Source organism: Xyrauchen texanus, chromosome 33 (genome assembly GCF_025860055.1).
Source record: "Xyrauchen texanus isolate HMW12.3.18 chromosome 33, RBS_HiC_50CHRs, whole genome shotgun sequence".
NCBI lineage: Eukaryota > Metazoa > Chordata > Actinopteri > Cypriniformes > Catostomidae > Xyrauchen > Xyrauchen texanus.
The window spans coordinates 16,388,631-16,411,198 of record NC_068308.1 but is presented as its reverse complement, the minus strand read 5'-3'; the positions used below and the strand labels follow the sequence as shown (position 1 = coordinate 16,411,198).

At 41.1% G+C, this 22,568-nt stretch overlaps 1 protein-coding gene across 1 annotated transcript in view; it reads right to left on the bottom strand.

Annotated features, from left to right (window-relative positions):
• Positions 1 to 22,568, bottom strand: part of dnah9 (dynein, axonemal, heavy chain 9) — a 241,431-nt gene that overhangs the window by 32,700 nt on the left and 186,163 nt on the right. The window contains exons 63-65 of the mRNA XM_052102818.1: positions 18,109 to 18,336; positions 7,770 to 7,961; positions 327 to 518 (exon numbers count right to left, since the gene is read on the bottom strand). Coding sequence (XP_051958778.1) covers positions 327 to 518; positions 7,770 to 7,961; positions 18,109 to 18,336 — 612 coding nt within the window. The remainder of the gene's footprint in view (positions 1 to 326; positions 519 to 7,769; positions 7,962 to 18,108; positions 18,337 to 22,568) is intronic.

Here is a 22,568-nt window from a genome sequence, read left to right as displayed (position 1 = left end):
GTAGCTTTTTGACAGGGAACTCTATTTTGTTTCCTTTAATACAATGAAGAAGATAAATTACAATAAACCTACTTTGACTTTGTTGTTATTGATGCAATCATATCAGTTATGAAACATGTTGTACTTCACAGATTTGTGTCCACAATCCCACAATTCAATGAATTTATCTATTTTTTTTTTATAAAACAGAGATGTGAGATTGACTAGAGCAGAGCAGCGTTTCCCAAAATCATTGTAAGCCTAAGTAGATCGTAGAAACCATTGGCAGCATTGATGATTAACTTAAGCTTGCAATGCTTTCGGGAAATGCAGCCCAGGCAAGTTACCTGATGATAGCCATTGTAATCCATGTTTCCAGGCACGGGGAAGCCAGGGGCCAGGAATAATTCTCCCTCCATCATCTCCGACTTGATGTACTCTTCCAAATATGTACGACAAAGCCTGCGGTCCCAGTCATCTGTGATGTGACCCCCGTACATGATCTCTCCAAAGAGATAGCGCAAATCATCATAGGGCACCTAAAACAGCAACAGAAATAAGTAGTTGACATAAAATAATTCCTTCTATAAACATACAATATTTGTAATTAAAAAAAATAGATTTTTCACAATGCATGTCCATTTAAAATGAACTAGTGAAGGCAAAAAGGTGATAAAAAATGGTGATAAACTTGTCACATTGACATGACTAGTCACATCACCTAAATATACACTACCCTACATTTATATAACTTTACATAGAAAAGAGAGTCACCTGGGGTTAAATTCCTTGTTAAAACTACAACTTACAATATCTTTAACCACTGGGCTACAGTAGTTATGTACATACACTCACTGAGCACTTTATTAGGAACATCTACTTATTCATGCGATTATCTAATCAGCCAATCGAGTGGCAGCAATGCAGTGCATAAAATCAAGCAGATACTGGTCAGGAGCTTAAGTTAATGTTCAATATCAACCATCAGAAAGTGGAAAAATTTGTATCTCAGTGATTTTGACCGTGGCATGATTGTTGGTGCCAGACGGGCAGGTTTGAGTATTTCTGTAATTGCTGATCTCCTGGGATTTTCACGCACAACAGTCTAGAGTTTACTCAGAATGATGCCAAAAACAAAAAACATCCAGTGAGTGGCAGTTCTGCGGATGGAAATGCCTTGTCGATGAAAGTCAAAAGAGAATTGCTTCGAGCTGACAGAAAGGCTATGGTAACTCAAATAACCACTCTGAAGAATTGTAGTGAGCAGAATAGAATCTCAGAATGCACAACATGTCAAACTTAAGGTGAATGGGCTACAACAGCAGAAAACCAGGGGGCAACCAATAATCTGCTCAGCAGTCCAAACTGTCCTCTGCAGTCTTCTGTTGTCTGATTTCATAGCTGCACCAAACCAGACAGTTATTGAAGTGCAGAGGACAGACTCAATGACTGCTGAGTGGAACTGTATCAACAGCACCTGTGGCAGGTTGAACTTCCTCAGCTGGAAAAGGAAGTACAACCACAGATGGGCCGTTTTCACAATGGAGTCATTGTGTGTCTCCCCACTTCAGGTCCTGTGAGATGGTAGTGCCCAGTAACCTGAATGACTCCACTACTGCCACAGTGCTGTTTAGAATGGTGAGGGAGGTCAGTGTTGGGGTGTTCCTCCTAAAGTCCACAATCATCTCCACCGTTTTGAGCGTGTTCAGCTCCAGGTTGTTATGATTGCACCAGTGAGCCAGCCGTTCAACCTCCTTTCTGTATGCAGACTCGTCGTCATCTCGAATGAGGCCGATGACAGTGGTGTCATCTGCAAACTTCAGGAGCTTGACAGAGGGGTCCCAGGTGGTGCAGTCATTGGTGTAGAGGGAGAAGAGTAGTGGGGAGAGCACACATCCTTGGGGGGCACTAGTGCTGACTGTACAGGTACTGGAAGTGAATTTCCCCTGTCTCACAAGCTGCTGCCTGTCTGTCAGAAAGCTGGTAATCCACTGACAGATAGACATGGGAACAGGGAGTTGGTTTAACTTAGTCCATATAGTATAAGTTAACTTATAGTATACTATAACTTATACTATACTATACTATACTATACTATACTATATAGAGTATATGAGGAATATTAATCATAACTAAAGCCTTTAATACAAAAAAAAAGCATGTAAAATGGCACTAAATTAATACAAATTAATTACATTAACAGTGCTTGAATTTTTGGGGCTGCAATTTAATATTGTTATATATGTAAGAATATTTCATTTGGAAACATTAACCACATAACTTAATTTCATCAACACTGGAAGGTAAATTTTTATTATTGCATTTTTAAATGATGAAATGATTCCTCCTCAATCCATGTTAAACTGCAGCCCCCCAAAATTCAAGCACTGATAATTCAATGCTCAGTACAATTTGTGCAATTCATAATGTATGAGACTTTAGTCATGATTATACTTCCATAGATGAACATTAAATGCCTTGTCTGAAATCTGGTACTTAAGGCATTTTATTTTGTAGTCTTCCATTCCACAAGAATTGAAATGATTAACTGTTAGATAAACGTCATATATTCAAACCCCTCAGGATGCCTCGTTAAAGCTGACTCTGTGCCATTTTCTAACACTAGTTACTATGTAGCTGCTCCATTCCTTATAGCTCCTCTGAGGCCCTGTGGTTCTGAGTAATGTGATTAAGCTAATGTGGGCGTGTGACGGGCGGCTACAGTGAAGCCCGATTAAGCCGTTCCCAGGTGAAAGGAGGTTAATGTGAGCATTGTGACCTACAGAGATGGAGTGTGGGCACACCGATTGGTGTGCTCAATGCTTCTTGGTAAGCCTAAAATGTGTTAAATATGTAGGATAAAACAGCACCCTCATTGCATACTCTATCAGGTCCTGTTTGTTTGTTTGCTGTTATTGCTGACATACAAGATGAAAAAAATGGTGGCTGTTGTAGAAATGTGAGCTTAGTGTTTCTTCATGCCCTTTCTAAATCAATAACAGAGCTTATTTGTCATGTACAAATTTGGTTCTGGAATATCTACGGATCCTCAGAACAAAATATGCATAATTATAGTGCTTGCAATGCAGCACTTGATATTCCTCATACTTCTTTTTTTATTTCAGCCTCATTGTAGGTGTGCTATCTATTTTTGGTTCCCTATCTGTCACTCACTCTATGTTGTGTCAATGCAGTGACACTAGGGGTCATTCTTGAGAACCCGAGACACCTCTGATCTTTGATAAAAGGCCAATGAGAACTGGCGAGTGGTATTTGCATGCCCCTACCCTGGCCATATGGGTATAAAAGGAGGGGGCGTGCATACCGCTCATTAGATTTTCTCTTCAGAGCGGAATGGTTCAAGCTGAGTCAAGCAATTTCCATCCATCACCTCTGCTGGATCCTGATATGAAGACACCCAGAGATGCACAGTTGGCTCAGTGCTTTCCTTTCTGAAGGAGAGGTTGGAGGAATAGCTGCACACCACGACACAGTGGATGGCAAGTCTTTAGGGAAGCACAACCTGATCATCAGGTTCCTGAGAGGCACTAGGAGGTTGAATCCCTCTTGGACCTCTCCGTAGTCCTGCAAGCCCTGTGAGGGGCTCCCTTCGAGCCCTTAAGAGTCAGTAGAGCTTAAGGCACTCTCCTTGAAGACTGCCCTTCTGACAGCGCTCACCTCCATCAAGAGGGTTGGGGACCTGCAAGTGTTCTCTGTCAGCGAAACATGCCTGAAGATCGGTCAGGGCTACTCTCACGTGATCCTGAGACCCCGACCAGGCTATGTGCCCAAGGTTCCCACAACCCCTTTCAGGGACCAAGTGGTGAACCTGCAAGTGCTGCCCCAGGAGGAGGCTGACCCAGCCTTAGCATTGCTGTGTCCGGTGCGTGCTTTACGCATCTATTTGGATCGCAAGCAGAGCTCTAGGATCTCTGAGCAGCTCTTTGTCTGGACAGCGGAAAGGAAGCGCTGTCTCCAAACAGAGGATTGCCCACTGGATCGTCGACGCCATAGCGGTTGCCTGACAGGATCAGCAAGTGCCGCCCCTTTAGGGCTACGAGCCCATTCTACCAGGAGTGTGGCAACCTCCTGGGTTCTGACCAGTGGCGCCTCTCTAGCTGACATATGCAGAGCAGCGGGCTGGGCTACACCCAACACCTTTGCGAGATTCTACAATCTCCGGGTTGAGCCGGTCTCGTCCCGTGTCTTAGCAGGAACGAATGGGTAATTCCGTTACAACCGGAACGGCGTTGTTGATTCCCAGCAGTGTTCACAGATGCGTTCCCTGGTTGATTTCCTCCTAGCCCTGTGGCAGATGAGTTTGCGGAGAAACTCACTGACAGCCCAGTACTTGGACAGGTGCTCTGCATGCGCTGGTTCCCCATAGGCAACCCCTTGCAACGTACAATCTGCTGGAAAATGTTTCTCTGTTGGCAAACTGCGTCTTCCTTGGACACAGACCCCTCTGCCCCAGTCTCCGTGCTCGTAGAGCCTCCTCCCCCATTGGGCAGGACCTACCATGGGACTTCTCCACATGACATACTTCCGACTAGAATCTGCAATACCATGTGACGTATTTCCACTTAATACCCCCCCCCCCCCCCTCTGGATGGGGTGTGGTCTCCATGGTGTCTTCCCCAACTAGGACAAGCATGTCCCTATCCTTTGGGTAGTCGACTCATCTCCAAAAGGGCTGTTCGACACTCACACTAGCATCAGGGGAGGTTACGGGTCGGCTCGGTGCGCTGGCTATACGGCACTCAGCAGTCTGCCCATCTCGCACCGCCGATCAATGTAACCCAGTTCAGCTAGTTGTGGCGTTTTTGTAGGGGACCCCAAGTGACACTACATCAACACAACGTTGAGTGAGTGACAGATAGGGAATGTCCTGGTTACTTCCGTAACCTCCGTTCCCTGATGGAGGGAACGAGATGCTGTGTCCCTCCTGCCAAAATGCTGAACTACCTGCTCAAATGGCCGGGACCTTATTCTCGGCTCCTTAGCACAAAGCCTAATGAGCGGTATGCACGTCCCCTCCTTTTATACCCATATGTCCAGGGGAGGGGCATGCAAACAACACTCGCCAATTCCCATTGGCCTTTTATCAAAGATCAGAGGTGTCTCGGGCTCTCAGGAGTGACCCCTGGTGTACGCACCATGACTCTTTGGCACTTTCAAAAGGTTGCTCAGCCCAACACAGCAGCACTGGCTCAACCAATAGTGTGAGTTTGGGGCGGATCTGTATCATTTAATTTATAAAGAACCAAAGCTTATCAAAAATGTACCCACCACAATTCTTTTGCTGCCTTTCTAAACACTGGGATTAGGAATTGCAAATCTAGTCTGTGGCTCTTTTTTTTTTTATTTTTTTATTTTATTTTTTTTTAGAGTTTTAGACATAAAAGCAAACACTAATGGCTTTTTTTTAATGAAGGGCATAAATATTACATTCTGAGCAGGTTGTTGTGTAGGTGGGGTAGATAATTACATAAACTCTAGACCCAGAATCGCTCTCTTTGAACAGAGCATATGTCAGCATGCCTTTAGCTCTCACAGTTAAATAAACCCAGTAAATAAATCAACTGAAAGGAATATTCAGGGTTCTATACAAGTTAAAATAAATCAACAGCATTTGTGGGGTAATCTTGATTATCACAAAAATACATACATTTTCCATCCTTTACTTTAAAAAAAAAGCTAAAATCTGGGTTACAGTGAGGCACTCACAATGGAAGTGAATAGGGCAATACATAAAATGTAAAATACACACAGTTTCAAATGTATAGCCCCAGACACAATTTGTGTTTACATGATTTTAGTGTGATAAAATACCTTTTCTGTTTAAAGTTATGACCAATTTTACAATTTTGTTGCCATGATAACATAACCCGTAAACCCTAACACCCTGAAACGACTGCAAAAACCATGATTTAAAAACTTTTATGACTCAAATAATACACTAGTTTTAAAATTTGCTTTTATAAAATTATAATGTTAAAAGTTAACGCATATAATCAATTAACGCATTTATCGTTAATACAGCATAAACCAGTTTAAACACTGGTTTAAAGGGCAGAACATTTTTAATGTGTCTGCCCGGGGCCATTACACTGACGCACAGTTCACAACACACACACAACAGCACTACCATGTCAGTGATCAAATGAAAGGCCCTCTTAACTCTATTTGATGTACAAACAAGCCAAGATATGACTTTTTCAGCCTAAGGTGCATTTTAATTACCACAGGAACACTACAAATCTTAACTAGCACCAAAACGCAGAGAGAGACGTTTTTGTCTGCAAGCGCTTTTCATGTGGAGATCAAAGCAGCGATTGGTGCTCGAGTTGCCGCCCTAACGCGAATCATGAATGCAGCTTCATTATTGCTGTAAAAAAGCTACCGGCAGATTCATATTGTAGAGGATGAGAGTTTAAAAGATTTAATGTCCTTTGAAATAAATACGCAACCTAGTACTGTGCAAAAGTCTTAGGCACATGACATATGAAAACATTTGTCTTAAGATGGTTATTTATTTCTTACATTTTTGTGTCAATAGGAAATATACATTTTAGACTTCCAACCATTCCTTTTGCTAATTGAATACAATAGAAGAACAGGGAGCCCTGCAACAGATGGCATGGGCCCCACAGATCCCCCCACTGAACATCGAGTCAGTCTGGGATTACATAAAGAGACAGAAGCAATTGAGACTAAATAGATAGAAGAACTGTAGCAAATTCTCCAAGAAGCTTGGAACATTCTATCTACCAACAACCAAGAAAAACTGTGTCTAGGTGTGCCTAGGAGAACTGGTGCTGTTTTGTAGGCATTTTTCACTAGTGCCTAAAACTTTTGCACAGTACTATATGTGGAGACTAGTTCTTTCAATTTGTCGACCTCCCCCTTAGACTTTGATAAACATTTAATGTTACTTGAACTGGTGCTATTTTAGTGCATTTCTATCTTTGTACGGTGGAAGGCTTTGTTTGTAAAATGTTAAAAACATTATATTGCCTCATATTAATCTGCGATTAATTGCAAATAACTACCAAAAAAGTGATTAATCATGATAAAAAAAATTGAATCTACTGACAGAACTAATTATAAGACTTCACATTTCTGCATTTTGACCCCTCAAAAATTGGCCTTATTCACTTACATTGTAAGTGCCTCACTATAACTTTAATTTTAACCTTTTTTTTTTTTTTTTACAAAACGAGGGACGATACAACATTTGTTTTGGTGGTTATCAATATCATGCCACAAATGCTGTTGTTGAGCTAAACTTGTATAGAACCCAGAATATTCTTTAAAAACCTAATAAAATCACTTAATGAGCCATTTTAATCCCTGTGTTGATGTATTTCCCATTAAAACAGGAAGTTTGGGCAAGGCATATCGGAGAGCTTGTACATTTTTTAAAATAGACAATAGGTTTTAGTAACGTCACAGTTATGAACCATGATTTGCTACTTGCTAGTTACGTAGTTGTAAATGGTAGTGGGAGAGGAATATTCTCATTATAGAGGGCAGTTGATTGGACTTGTTCAGTGCAAAATGAGTCCTCAATATTTTTGGTCCGTCCACCCAGGAGAAAGACTGTACATTTTAAATAAATTATTCTGCTAAACTTTAATTTGGTCAACTAAAGCATATAGATGGCTTCAAAGCTAACAGCAGCACAACACATTTTTTTTTATTTCATAGGCTCCTTAAGAAACATATTCCTAACCATATACAGAAAACTAATCACTTTTTTTCTCTCATACAAGTCAGGTCCCTCTCACCTTGCTGTTGGCCTCCAGATAGTTGTAAAGCACACTGACTGAGATCGTCAGGTCTCCTGTGTTGAATGGGTAGCTCCTGTTCCAGCCCTGAGGGCCGAACTTTCTCCTCTCTGCCACCACCGCATGGAAGTAACACAGGGCGAAGAGAATGCTTTTGAACTCGTTCTCTCGGGCACACATCTCCAGGGTATCCTGTCAATTAGAACACATTCATACCATGCTTCAACAAGCTCCTACTTTAGAACAAAGAGGCAATGTTGAAAGTAAAAACCTTTGCCATTTTCTGTTGTCATTCTCTTTCATTGTTAGGTTCCCAACAGACATTAGGCATTAGGACAGACAAAAGGATGACTAGATTCCAATATATTTAGGAGCTGAGATTCCTTTTTAATTGTCACCGCTTGTCAGGGCTTTCAAGCCTAGGCACATTATTTTAAGCGACTTAAATGAGTGTGGGGGGTTGCGTTGTTGCAAGCCAAATGTCATCCCAAACTCATGGGATTCATATATTTGTACAAGCAATCCAATAATGTTGTTGAACAATTATACTGGACTTATTAATATGTCACAAGCAATGGAAGCCCTTATGGGTTATTCTGTTGGACCCTGTGCAGCTGACTTAACCCTTATGTTATGTTGAGATTTGCTTCACTTCCTCGTTGTTTGGGGTCACTGTTACCCCAATGATTAAAGTGTGAAAATTATAATAATTATGTTAAACGTTCCTTTCCATTTATCATTTATCACGAGCTTATTGAACTGATAAAATAATTATAATAAGTGTATAATTAACATATACTGATGTAGGAATGTGCATTTCAGAAAATAAACTAAATACAGAAATAACCATATCATTTCTTAATTTACACAAAATAATGAAAAATACAGCTGTATATGTTCTATATATGTTATTGAACAAATATAAATATCCCTTTTGTTTGAAAAAAAAAATCATAAAAATGTGTTTTCCAAAATAATAACATTACTTGTGTTTGGGGTCAATCTGACCACAGTCAGATATCATTGTTTTTCAAAAAAGAAAAATTAAGTGAATGCAAAAGTGCTTTTTTTTTGCTACACGCTCACTAACCAGGCAAACTAACTATGTGCAAATTGACAGTATATACACATCGTCTGGGCAACAGGACAGCCAAATTTAACTTTTGATTACACAAAATAATAATAAAACAAATTGTATGTAGAAACAAATCAAGCAAGAGGAACAAATCATTTGTGCATGTGCTGTACACAAATACTTGTGACATTTCAGACATCTTTTGTTAGTCTTTGAATCTTTTTTTTCTGGAGTAGACCTGACATCGTCCACGTTTTCCAGTAGCTGCTGGAAAAGTGATTGCTTCAAGCCGTCTTTGAATCTCCCTCACAGTGGATGCAGCAAAAGGTTACCTAGGAAGACACTCTCTGCTGTAAATGTGAGGCCTCACCAAGGCATATCATAGCTGTCCCATGAATATTCTCCTCCAGTTCATTTTGCCACCACACCACTCATTGTTGATGGCACACCATATTACAAAGGCATTGTACTGTATGTACTGATTTCCAGGATGTTGAAGAATATTACCTGGGGCCAACGAGCGGTTTTATACTGACAGCTCTATGTGGCAAGAACTTTGTCCAGGTTGTCTACCCCTTCTTTCGTGTTATTGTAATCTAACACCATGTCTGGTTTTTTGTCAACGCTGGTGCTCATAGATGTATCTCTGTGCAATGTGTTCATCAAAGAGTGTGTGTGTCTGTGTGTGAGAGAGAGAGAGATAGAGAGTGTGTGTGTGTGTGTAGGTTTAAGTGGTTTACGAGGAAATGTATTTTGGTTACAAACTGGTAATTTCAAGGGTATTATGATAAAAATGTGGTTTATGAGAATATTTATAGTGTTCCCATAATTCAAATAGCTTAAAAACAGACTAAATTATGTTTTATTGAGAATGTGAAAAAGCATTTTTTGTTAGGGTTAGGTTTAGTGAATAGACTCTATAGTTCATACAGCATAAAAACATTGGTTTTGTGAATTCCGGATGACCGCCAGAGGCAGTGTTAAGCACTAATGGATAATCGCAGCACCAGCTAGATAGATAAAAAATAAAAACTAAGTCAAGTTGTGACGCAGACCGAGCAAGATCATATGCCAATTTAATCACTTCTACAATCCAGCGGACAGTCTCTGCTTAGACAAAGGAACACCCTTATGCACACCGCCTTGACAGACAAATAACTGATCTGTCTGTCTGAACTATGCAGAATAATTAACATAAGACTTTAAAGCATGTACAGGGCATAGGAGATGATCTCTCCTAACCACATTGGATGAAGATGAGGGCAGACGAAAAGCAGCCAGATTAACAGACTGATTCACAAATTGTGATAACAGTACTTTTGGAAGAAAGATTGGATTAGGACGAAGAATGACCCCTGAATCCTCTGGCAACCAACGTAAACACAACTCACTCACAGAGAGTGCATGGATTTCACTTACTTGTTTAGCCGAAGCAACAGCTAACAGGAATGCTGTCTTTAAAGACTCCCACTTAATATCTGCCTCACCCATTGGTTCGAATGGCGATGTACCAAGAAAGTCTAAGACAAGTTGCAAGTTCCACACAGGAAAAAGAGTCCCACAAACCGGCTTTAAGTGCCTTGCCCCCTTCAAAAATCTGCAAACAAGAGTATGAGACCCCCACAGAAGAACCATCAATTAGGGCATGATGTGCAGGTATGGCCACGACATACACCTTTAAAGTAGAAGCCGCTTTATTGTTGTCCAACAAGTGTTGCAAAAAATTCAAGACCTTTGGCATAGTACAGTAAAACAGATCAATTCCCTGAATTCTATGAGCTGTCGCATTGAAGCATCTCTGGCATTATCCACAGTAAAGATTACTGCCGGATCACAATCTGCTAGAAGTGGGTTGGCCTCAGCGGCCAAACCCAAATCTGAATGTGAAACGAATACGGATGCCAAACGCACCCATCCATCTGGGAGAGAAGATTTCTCCGGGTGGGAAGTTGCCACGGCTTGCCCTCTAACAGACTCAGAAGGAGAGGGAACCATGGTCTGGCCGGCCACTAGAAGTACCCTGCACTTGCATAGGATTATTCTGTGTAGCATCTCCCACAACAGTGGAAAAGGAGAGAATGCATACAACAGAATTTCGGCCACTCATGGGCCTGAGCATCCTGTCCCAATGAACTCGACTATTCGGTCCTCGCCGAAGCGTTGCCAGATCAACTGCACAACATCCCAGAGAAGCCTCCATTCTCTCGGTTGTAACAGATCCCTGGATAGAGCGTCTGCCACCTAATTGTTCGATCCTGGCAGATGAACCACTCTCAATGATGCCAGTCGGTACTGAGACCATAAGAGGATCCGTCAAGTCAGTTGTAAGGACTTGAGCGACATAGTACGGACAAGCACATGGCGGCCTACAAGGGCTGGAATTTTTTTTTGCAGCGCTAGAAACAATGCCTTCAATTCTAGAAAGTTGCTATGCTCCAAGGCCTCTATTTGCGACCAATGGCCACCAATACCCCTCTGGTACCATGTTGCCCCCATCCCGTCAGTGAAGCATCAGTTGTGACAACTTCCCGGCGAGAAGAAACAACTCCCATGGGCACTGCAGCTATCAAAAGCGCTAACTGGTTCCAAGGTTTAGCACGCTGATGCAAGAATGGGAGACAATGATCATATGATGATGATGTCTTGGCGGGTTCAGCCATAAACTGTTGTTCCTTCTCTGTAGGGGCCTGAGGTGGAGCAAATGAGTAAGTAGAAGACGTATTCTTCCCATCCAAGCGAGCGACAATGTGGCAGACATCGCAAGATTGTCCAGTGTCATTCCGATAAAGGTTATGGACTGCACTGGAACCAAACAACTCTTCATTTCATTCACTGTGAGACCCAACTTTTAAATGTTCTCTAACAATATCTTGTTGTTGCATAGAGCATGCAGTTTTGTTGGGGAAAAAAGCAACCAATCGTCTAAATAGGGCAGAATCTGCATGCCTTTGGACAAAGAGGAGACAGGGATGCACTCATGCATCTTGTAAAAACACGGGGAGCCAGATACAGACCGAACGGTAGAGCTTTGAACAGGTCAACTAGATCCTGAAAGCTGAATCTCAGGAACTTCCTGTGGTGTGGTGCAATAGGAACATGAAAGTAAGCATATTTTAAATCTAGACTTACAAACCAGTCTCCTTTCATTACGGACCGAAGAACGTCGGCAGAGTGCAACATGCGGAAAGGAAGAGACTTTAGGAACACATTTAGTCGTAAATCCAAATCAGGATGAAAACCGCCATCTTTCTTTGGATGAGGAAGTATGTTGAGTAAAAAACCTTCCCTCTTATTGAGGGGAAGAACCTTTTCTATTGCTCCTTTCTCTAACAATGAAAGAATTTCCAAAGAAAGAGCCGTAGAACCCATGGGTTGGACACTGATGTTGTAGGGAGAAACGACTGACTGCCGGCCCAAGCACTTCAGGGCTTTCTGTGTGGGGGCATTGACGTGGTCCCCCTTGTGGCTGACATTGAAAAGGGCGATGGCCCTGGGCCTCCTCAGTGCCCTGAGGATGCTGTGGAGCCTGAGGTTGGGAAGCAGTGTGGTGACGAAATCGCAGCTCTGGTATTGGATTGCGATGGTGCATTGGAGCTGAAATCCTAAAATTAGGTGCCCGGAGTTCCCAGAGGACGTAGGAAATGCTGGAGGTTGGAGACCTTGAAGAAGACGTTTAATTTCTGCCATTTGTGATGAGAGATTAGCGGCAGACTTCGACAGCAAATGCTCAGAATTTTTGATTTGCGGAACAGATTTCTTCTTCGCCTGCAGAGCACCAGCCTAACAGGCATGCGAGGATCTAACTCAGGGAGGCTGTCTTTCTGACATAGGCAGCATATTACAGTGCAAACACGGATCCGTCAAAGCTTCTCTTAAATGCTGGATTCCTAAACAAGATGGGCAGCGATCGTGTCCGTCATCAGGGAGAAGCATGTTCGGACACAGCTTACAACTCATCGGGAAGACGGTGACAATGGAGATGTGAGCCATGAGTTTTTATTGATTATTGCACGCCCTCGATTAGGACCGTAGGGAATCAGACAGCCAAGATAATCAGTAAAAACTTGGACTATAAATTATCTCTTCGGATAGAACCGAAAATAGTAAGTTGTTAACGGCAAGCAAGCCAGAGAAACAAGAGAACGAAATAACCAGCCGTCAGATGGCACCGTATGACCCGCAATAAGTTATCACTGGAAATAACCATGTAATGGCAGATGAATCAAAAAATAATATAGGTTACGGGGTAACCGTTACTTTAGTGCGGTCAGATACCAGCCACCGGATAGTACCATGAAGCGCAGTGTATCTCCAGCACTAACAATCAGAAAATGAAATAATATACACTCACCAAAGAAGAAGTTCTGTCCAGATAAATAGTGAAGCGCGCTCTGTCACAGCTTGAGAGGGCGAGTCCTCGCTACTCAGGTAAACTGCACTGAACAACGTGGAGAAACGACCTTTCATAGAGCGAGAAAGCGAAAGAGACTGAGTACCGAGCTACTGCGGATTATATTCTTGTCTACGTCATGATGTGACGTTGTTGTTATATTTTCTCGACCAATCTAGCTGGTGCTGCGATTATCCATTAGGTCAAATCATTATGTCTATGTCCTCATAATGATAGCTGCACTCTGTGTGTGTGTGTGTGTGTGTGTGTGTGTGTGTGGGCATGTTTATGTGGTTTACAAGGAAACATTTTTAAGTAACAAACTGGTAATTACAAGGGTATTATGCTATAAATGTGGTTCATGAGGACATTTCTAGTGTCCACATAATTTAAATAGCTTAAAAAACATATTACACCATGTTTTATTGAAAATGTAAAAATGCAGAAAGCTTTCTGTGAGGGTTAAGTTTAGGGGTTGTGTTAGGTTTAGGGGATATAATCTATAGTTTGTACAGTATAAAAACCATTATGTCTATGGGAAGTCCTCATAATGATAGGTAGACCAACATTGTGTGTGTGTGTGTGTGTGTGTGTGTGTGTGAGAGAGATAGTTTTGTATTGAGAAATTGCACCTTAGGTACCAAACAGATTCAAAGCATGTGCAAATCCTTTGCTCTCAATAACATTTATTGGGGTTCAATAATGACCTCAAACATCACATGTGTGTAGTCATGTCATAGCGGCATCAGAAACATTATCATTAAGTAAAAAACACATTTCTGAAAAGAAAAATATCAAGTAATTAGGAAACTTCATGAAATATCAGGATAAAAAAGTAACGATACATATGTATTTTTACTATTTGAAGAGGGTCTGGGGTCCTATAGACCCCAAACAGAACATAAGGATTAAAAAGCTTTGAAAGAGGAGGTAGTGTTGAAGCACAGATCCAGACGCAAGCGAATTAACATTCTGCCCACGACAGCAGTGGACTCAACACAGCTAAGAGCACAGCATACATCCACAAGCCCACCACAGCTGACGACTCACAAAACCAATGCTGATGCAAATGCTCATGCTAATTCCATGTAAATATCGAAACCCCTGTGATTCCATGATTAAAGCGATGGCATCTTAGTGTGTGAGTGCGTGTTTGGTATTACGGTTCATGATTAAAGTATTGCTAAAGTGATATTTTACTGTTTGTCACAATAAAATGAAACCAATAAAACGTATAAATTATTTAGCTAAAGGATTTAGCCCCTAATTTAATGACGCCAACAGGAAGGAATTTTCTAGAACAGTTGAAAAGCTCATTATGAGAGTAGCTCCCATTTTTTGGATTACTGCTGCTAACTAGAGTTGGAGAGCTGTTTAGGCCTTTTTTCTGCTATTGATTTATTTTCAAGGTGTGTACATGACTAGAATACGAGTCATTCAGCTAAAGAAACCTAGAAAGCTACAGTGCCACTATGTTGCTACAGCACTTATCTGGGAGATCAGCACTAAGTCATCAGCACTAAATTGGCCAAGAGCAAGCTCGACAGTCAAGCCAAAGATTGGGGTTCGGTGATAAGACATGCACACTTTTAATTGCCGTTTACCATACAGAAGCACCTCAGCAAACAGTCTCAGTCACTGAGTTTCTCTCATACTAAACAAAAACAGGGCTTCCGACTGTGATTAAAATGGCCGCAAATGCAACCCAAAATTATTTATTGCAACAATAATTTGGGGTTGTGTGCGTACATATGCGGTTTCATCAGATATCATCTTGTGAGTTATTGAATACATCTTTAGAGCGTGCCAGTGTGTCTCCAGTCGCTTTTCACCTTTTCTGTGTGATGACAAACTCGCTGCAACAACAAACCCAGCGTGAGAGAGTTGTGCCCAAATTATTCTTTTGAACCGTGTCTTTATCATGAATCACCCAAAAAGAACTGAGGGTGTAATCTTAGGAGCTCAGGTTAGCAATTTGAATCAGAGTCACTTTCTCAACTAATCATTCATCAGTGTGTTCACAACTGGGAGCACAGACATTTCATGGAGTCCCATGTGTATTTCAGGCTTCTTTATAATTAAAAGTCCCACACCACTTTATATATATGAGATAGAGCTTTTGACGCTTTTGACAATTGAGGGACTCATACACAACTATTACACAAGTTGCAAACTTTCATTGATGCTCAAGAAGACAACACACTACTATATGCATATTATTGTTTATGTAAATATCTGCTTATGTAGATTCTGAAGGGCAGTACTAAATAAAATAAAAATTATTATCTCTTATATTTGTATAAATTATGAAAGGGGTGTAAACACTGAAGAGACAAAAGGGGAATGTAAAATTGCATATCTTCTCAACTATAAATACTGTTTCTTAAACTTCTGATTAATGGGTTATCAGCTGTCTTCCTTTTCTTCTGCTTTTTATCTTGTTTCTGAACAACAATATATATCAAGCAATTATATGATTTGGCGACTAAAAACAGCCATTTGGCTCCTTAATGTTTCAATTTGGCTCCTAAGTAATTTTTTTTTTGTCTGGAGTTGTGAAAACGGCCCCCACTGATGTGCATAATTGTATTAGCCATCTCCAAGTTTACAATAAAACAGCACAATTGAAGGCTTTACGGGAACATACAGGAAACATGAAAATAGTAAAGAGTGACAAGAAAAACATGACTAAATGCTGAATCCCAATTAATATACTATACAAACTATAAACTGTAGGCTAGATTAGGAATAGTACATCACACAGTTTGAAAATAGTAGGTGCCCTGACGAATTATGTACATTATGTGTACATTTGATATGTAAATTGTGTTGTGTAAATATGTTGTTTAATGTAATTGGTATATGTCTCATCACTGTCATGACTGCTATGTTGCTCAGAACTGCACACAAGACTTTCACCTACTGTTGCACTTGTGTACATGGTAGTGTGACAATAAATTGATTTGATTTGATAGATTTTTTACATGCTCTTAAACAGTCTGACACTAACGACAAATGGCATAAATTATGCTTTCGCAGGGCACTTGAAGAAAGAACAATCATGATAACCAAGTTGTAGGTCTTTCCAAACAGAATTTCAAATAACATTATTTAAAGGTGCACTCAGAAGTGTGTTTATGTCATCTTGGAACTATATTGACACCTAGGGGCGTGAATGCAGCTTTTTATTAGTTTTCAGTTACTGATGCCATTGTAGAAATCTACTATTCACAGTCAGCCATGATTAATTTAGTCCATGAGTGAAAGTGTCCAATTAAGCGAGTAATTTTTGGCTGGTCATGTGATACTATCATGGCAGCCCCCATGAAGGGGATCCACTCCATGCAGAATAAAACATGTATAAGGTTTTTATAAGGTTACCTGTATGACTGGGCATCTTCATTTTATTTGAGTGGTCATGATTTTATACATATGTTTAAAAATTACGATTAATCCCTTTAGCAGTAAAACGTTTAAAAATTACAATTAATCCCTTTAGCAGTAAAACTTTTAATTAGGAAAAAGTGTGTACTTTAAAAAAGTGAGTAATGAATTACTGATGTTTTTTACCCCCATGCCTTTCAGCCCTTCAAAGCTCTCCTAGTGGAAGGATACATTTTAAGAAGGGAATAGGGAACCTCTGAATGGAACGCACCCTGAAACCATGCTTTTTAAGATAATATTCTACACAGCCCTTTAGGCTACATAGGATGGGTTTACAATGGTAAATGTATGAGACTATAGGACAAAGGGGTCTGTTGTCTAAAGATGCAATTTTACAACGTGGTAGTACAGTATGTCATAATATTAGACAACTAAAATCATTACTTAAAGGAATAGTTTACTCAAAAATTAAAATTATCTCATCATTTACTCGCCCTCATACCATTCAAGTTGTGTATGACTTTCTTTCTTCTGCTGAACACAAACTAAGGTTTTTAGAAGAATATATCAGCTCTGTAGGTCCATACAATGCAAGTAAATGGTGACCAGACCATTCTAGCTCTAAAATCAAATAAAGGCAGATCAAAAGTAATCCATAAGACTTCAGTGTTTCCACATGTCATCAGAAGTGATATTATATGTGGGAGATAAACATATCGATATCTAAATACTTTTTCACTTTCACATTCTTTCACATAGTGAAAGGTATTTCATTATTGATATGTTTCTCACCCCAGTGATTGTGTCACATTATAAGGACCTAAAGAGCTGAAATATTGTTCTAAATATCTTCATTTGTGTTCAGAAGAAGAAAGAAAGCAAACACAGGATGGCATGAAAGTGAGTAAATTATGAGAGAATTTTCATTTTTTAGTGAACTATCGGTTTAGTATGTACTTTACCTTTGTAAGTGCTGCATGTAAGCAAGTAGACATTTATCCGACACATTTATCCAAAGCAACAAAAACACCACTTCTACTACAGTGGCAACACCCTTCACCTGCTGAAAAGATCAGCGTTGCAGGTCACTATCATATGCTGTGTTTTGGAGGCTGGTCTCCAGCATGGGATACTGGTCTCCCAACAAGACTTCTTAACTAGCTTAACCTGCAAGTTATTATTTTTTTACTGATGAACAACATGGTTATGCTGATCCAACAGCTAGACCAGCACCAAACCAGCATAAACCAGCTTCGACCAGAATGGAAATTTAAGATGTGGGGTTGAAGCAGCCTGGATTGGGTGCCGTGCTCAAGAGCAAGACGATAACAGCTCAAGGCTCATTCCTTGTGGGGATTGAACCTACAATCTTCGACTTTCTTACACTAAGGATACAGCCTACAGATGCTTGTGCCCCTTCCTTATTTCTCATTATGACTGAAAAAGTGATGTTACTGGTCAGCTGTCTGAATGCATGCAGGTCACTATACCTGATTGAAGTTGTCCAGGGCTTTGTGCAGGTTGGCATGCATGCCCATAGGTGGCTCATTGGTGATTTTGATGGAGTTCTCCAGGATGCCCTGTGGAATGATGTGACCCTCAGGCGAGGAGGAGGGTTCTGCACTGATGAAAACCCTGAAGTTCTGGTTGCTGCCCTCCCCATGCTGTTCAAGTTTCTTCTCCAGAGTTCCAAGCCATTTAGCTACCAAGTGGATATTCTAGTTTAAACCGAAGGAAAAAAAATAGAGAACATAAATGAAACAACACAACTGAGACATCAAAGTCCACACACTACGTAAATGACAATGACTGATAATACCATAGCAGGTTCAATTATCTTCCTAATGCTGTAATCTACTGAATATAACATTATGCTGAGTGAACAGTCACAGTGTTCAAATTACTATGACAGTGGAATTGATTATGAGAATGATTTAAATTAAAGAAAACAAATATCTAAATTATATTAAAATAGTAATTGGTTTATAATGACTTGAAAGTTACATGGATGAACTAAATGTGTTAACAAAACAAAGTGGCATTTTAAATTTTTGTCAGCACAAATTAAGCCATTCTTTTTCAAGGATGCAGAGAGACGTTATGTTTTCTAAGCTAAACAAAGGGCATCAGAGCAATCTCTGAAGCACCTTAATAGCCGCTAATGCTGTACACTTGTTACTGGTCCAGGGCAAACTTTTCTCAAAATCTGAGAAATACTATGATTCGGCCACAGGTATTAACAGTCATTCTGATATTTAAAAACAAGAACGATTGCAAGTGTGATTTTGCGGAAAAAAAATAAAATAATATTGAGTAACTCATGTTTCTGACAAAAACTGGCCTACAAGGACAACTAGCTTCCTACACTGCTCTCACATTCCGGTTTCAAACTAGTGTTTCACTTGTCAATGAACCAGCGTTTTTTGAAAGAATCTTTTAAGTCTTGTTCACTTCTATTGTTGTGAATGACTATTTTTTGACGAACTAAGTCAATGATTCAATGACTCACTCAGAACATAAAAGACTCATAAAAGAACACGTTGTCACTGTAGCATCTGTACCAATCACACACAATTATTCATTATTTAATGAATAAGCCAACAGATGACTCAAGACTGTTACAAGCAAAGGTCCAATTAGGCCCATAGCTACATGCTAAGAAAGAGTTATTTTTGTGTGGCCACGAAAAATATCCTTTCTGAGAAATGATAGACGATCAATACTGAGTGTTCACTGGATGAACAGATAAATTGATCATAATATTAATTCAGCTACATCAAGTTAACCGATCCAAATGTTCAGAATTAATTATAACGAGTTATGATTAATTATTCATATTTCCCTTTTAAGGACATTTTGACTCTTGTATATTTTGATAAATAATCTCATCCCTGTTTCTAAAAGATTTCGCTTCAAACTATATATGTGTAATATTATTGTCAATAAACCATGAGAATAATATTACTCCAATAAGAGAATGAATCATAACTCTCTTATTAAAGCTAATTCCCTACAGTAGAAATTGTGAGCTGATACAATGAGATGTTGTATTACGATTTTAATTGTGGAGAATTTTATTCAAATAATCTAGTTATTTGTCATTTATCTAAATTATAACAGTTGTCAAACGCGACTGATTCCATTATAAATTTCCTTACATAGTAATGTAGAAATAGGACCATTTCTTTTAATTCCTAGCTCACACATACTTTTTCCCTTACAAATAATGGTAATATACACAACACTAACGCATGCAGTGTACATTTATCATACCAAATTTGCTATCTATATTGATGTTAGAATCTGGGCACTTAAACTGATTACTGTTTAATTGTGCATTGTGGAACGCACTGACATTCATGTGCATCGATGAAACTGTTCCCTTTACAAAAAGCTTCACTTTGATGCTGCGCTTTTGCTAAGCGCTACGGGGAACAACTCTAGCTGTGAACCGAGCTGAATAATGTGTGAAACACGTCAATGAACATTGACCGGAATTTATAGCCTCGGCTGATGTAATCATTAGATTCACCTGCGGCCAGGCTATAAATGGATACGTCACCAGGTGTCGCCAGAAACTCTTTTTTCAGAGCGATTCTGTTTCTGTGTGTTTCACAAACCCTGTCAAAACTTTCTTTCCTCTGTTAGACGTTAGAATCAGTTAGGCAGTGTGCAGTGAACGTTGTTCTCTACTGTTTAGAAAAAGAGAGAATGACTGAAAGCCGCAAACGGTGCATGTTCCCCTCTTCTCGCTCTATAGCTGAAGAGGACACACATCAGTTTTTGCTCTGTTTGTTTGGAGGTAAGAGCACGCTGCTCTCGCGTTGCAGCAGGGCGGGTGCGAGCACTGCGATTTGCTTTAACAGGCAGAGTGCGTCGTGCTCGCCTCGCTTGCTTCCGGGAGTCAGCACTCACGAAAAAAAAAAAAAAATAAATAAAAATAAAAATCGTTCGTGGGGCTCTTGCATGGATTTGGCTGAGGAGCAAGAGACGGGTTGATCCCTTTCTCTCACTCTCTCCCCAAACCCAGCTGGTCCTTCACACATGATCTCGACGCTTCTTCGGATCATGAGGTGGATCGCAATTCTCTTCCCCAAAATCTACGAAGGAATTGCTCGATGTTGTTACTCGTGCGGTTTCCAGATTGGACTAGCCACGCGAAAAAGGGACCCCCAAACGCTCCAGTCTAAGAAAGGGAACGCCTCATGGGTCCCTTCCCTTCTTTGATAACCTCCATGAAGAGCTTTTTTGCTCATGGAGAACCCCTAAAAAAGAAAATATATATATAGTTTCTTCCCGTGTTCGTATACCCTCGATGTCATTATATTCGACTATCGTGGGTGCTGAGGCACGGCGGTATTCAGTGATGCCGCCGGTCGAAGAGACGCTTGTGGGCTATCTCTCGCCGGGCTCGGCATCGTCACTTAAGAAGCCCTCTCTCCCCTCAAAGCCTTGTAGGACAACCTCCACTTTAGTGGGAAGGGCTTATCAAGCAGCAGGTCAGGCTGGTGCTGCTCTGCACACTATGCTGTTTTACAGGCGTACCAGGCTGACCCTCTGGACGACCTGAGTGTGGGTTCTGCGCTTGACGAGCAAGCCGCAGACCCGCCTCGGTCCTGACTGAAGGGAGGCTCAAAAGCAAAGCGTGGCGTGTCGTGCTCCTCCTCCCAGGGATTGGGGACAGTCTCGCCGCCCTCGCCAGCCCCCGAAGCAAGACCCAAGAGAAAACCCTGACGGTCTTGCACCTAGTTTAGGGGGTAGCCCCCCTCGGGACGGGGCACCTGCTTCACTTCACCCCTCCCGGTACCCCCTCGAAGCCCCTCCATTCCCGCCACCTCTTGGTGTTTCGGGTTGCAGAGGCTTCCATCAAAATTGGGTGTTTTCGCCTTTCCTGCATTTTATTCAGGACGCGAAATACCCGACAACCCCTCAACAGGAAGTGTAAAAATATAATACCCATCTCAGAGATCCTGGCAGCGTGGAAACTCCTGCCAGATATATTCTTTTCTGTGGGTCTTATAAGGGTGTCAGGATTTAATTCACTCGCCGCTTTTCCGTGTTTCAACGGCGTGTTCTCACTACCGTAAACCGGATTTCTTTTTTTTGTAAAAACAAAAGACTCAATCTCCTGGTTAAAGGAGAATTTTATGGTTTAGATGCTTTGCTACTCCGGACTCTTATGTCCTTGAGTCGACAGCTCAGCCCATGCCTAAACAAGTTTGTGATGCGGCAGGCTGGTCCGCTCCGCTCACATTCATCAGTTTTTATGACAAGTTTGTGTTGCGATAGGGTTCTCTTCGCACACATTCATCAAACTTTATGGGTTAGATGCTCTGCTACTCTGGGCTCTTATGCCCTTGAGTCGACATCTCAGCTCATGCCTGAACAAGTTTGTGATGCGGCAGGCTGGTCCTCTCCGCTCACATTCATCAGTTTTTATGACAAGTTTGTGTTGCGATAGGGTTCTCTTCGCACACATTCATCGAACTTTATGGGTTAGATGCTTTGCTACTCCGGGCTCTTATGCCCTTGTGTCGACATCTCAGCTCATGCCTGAACAAAGTTTGTGATGTGGCAGGCTGGTCCTCTCCGCACACATTCATCAAAATTGAATGGTTTAGATGTTTATGCTACTCCGGGCTCTTATGCCCTGGAGTCGACATCTCAAGCTCATGTCTGAGACCTCTCATGTTTTTGTGAGTACACTGCACAACCGTAGGGGTCCGGACAGCCCCAAGTGCGGCAGCGTGGGTATTGCGTTCCCCGTAGCGCTTAGCAAAAGCGCAGCATCAAAGTGAAGCTTTTTGTGAAGGGAACGTCTCGGATTACATGTGTAACACTTGTTCCCTGAAAAAAGCGGAACGAGATGCTGCGCTTCTTTGCCGCACTGGGACGTCCCAGGACTGCTCTTCAAAAAGAAGTATCTGACGACACCTGGTGACGTATCCAT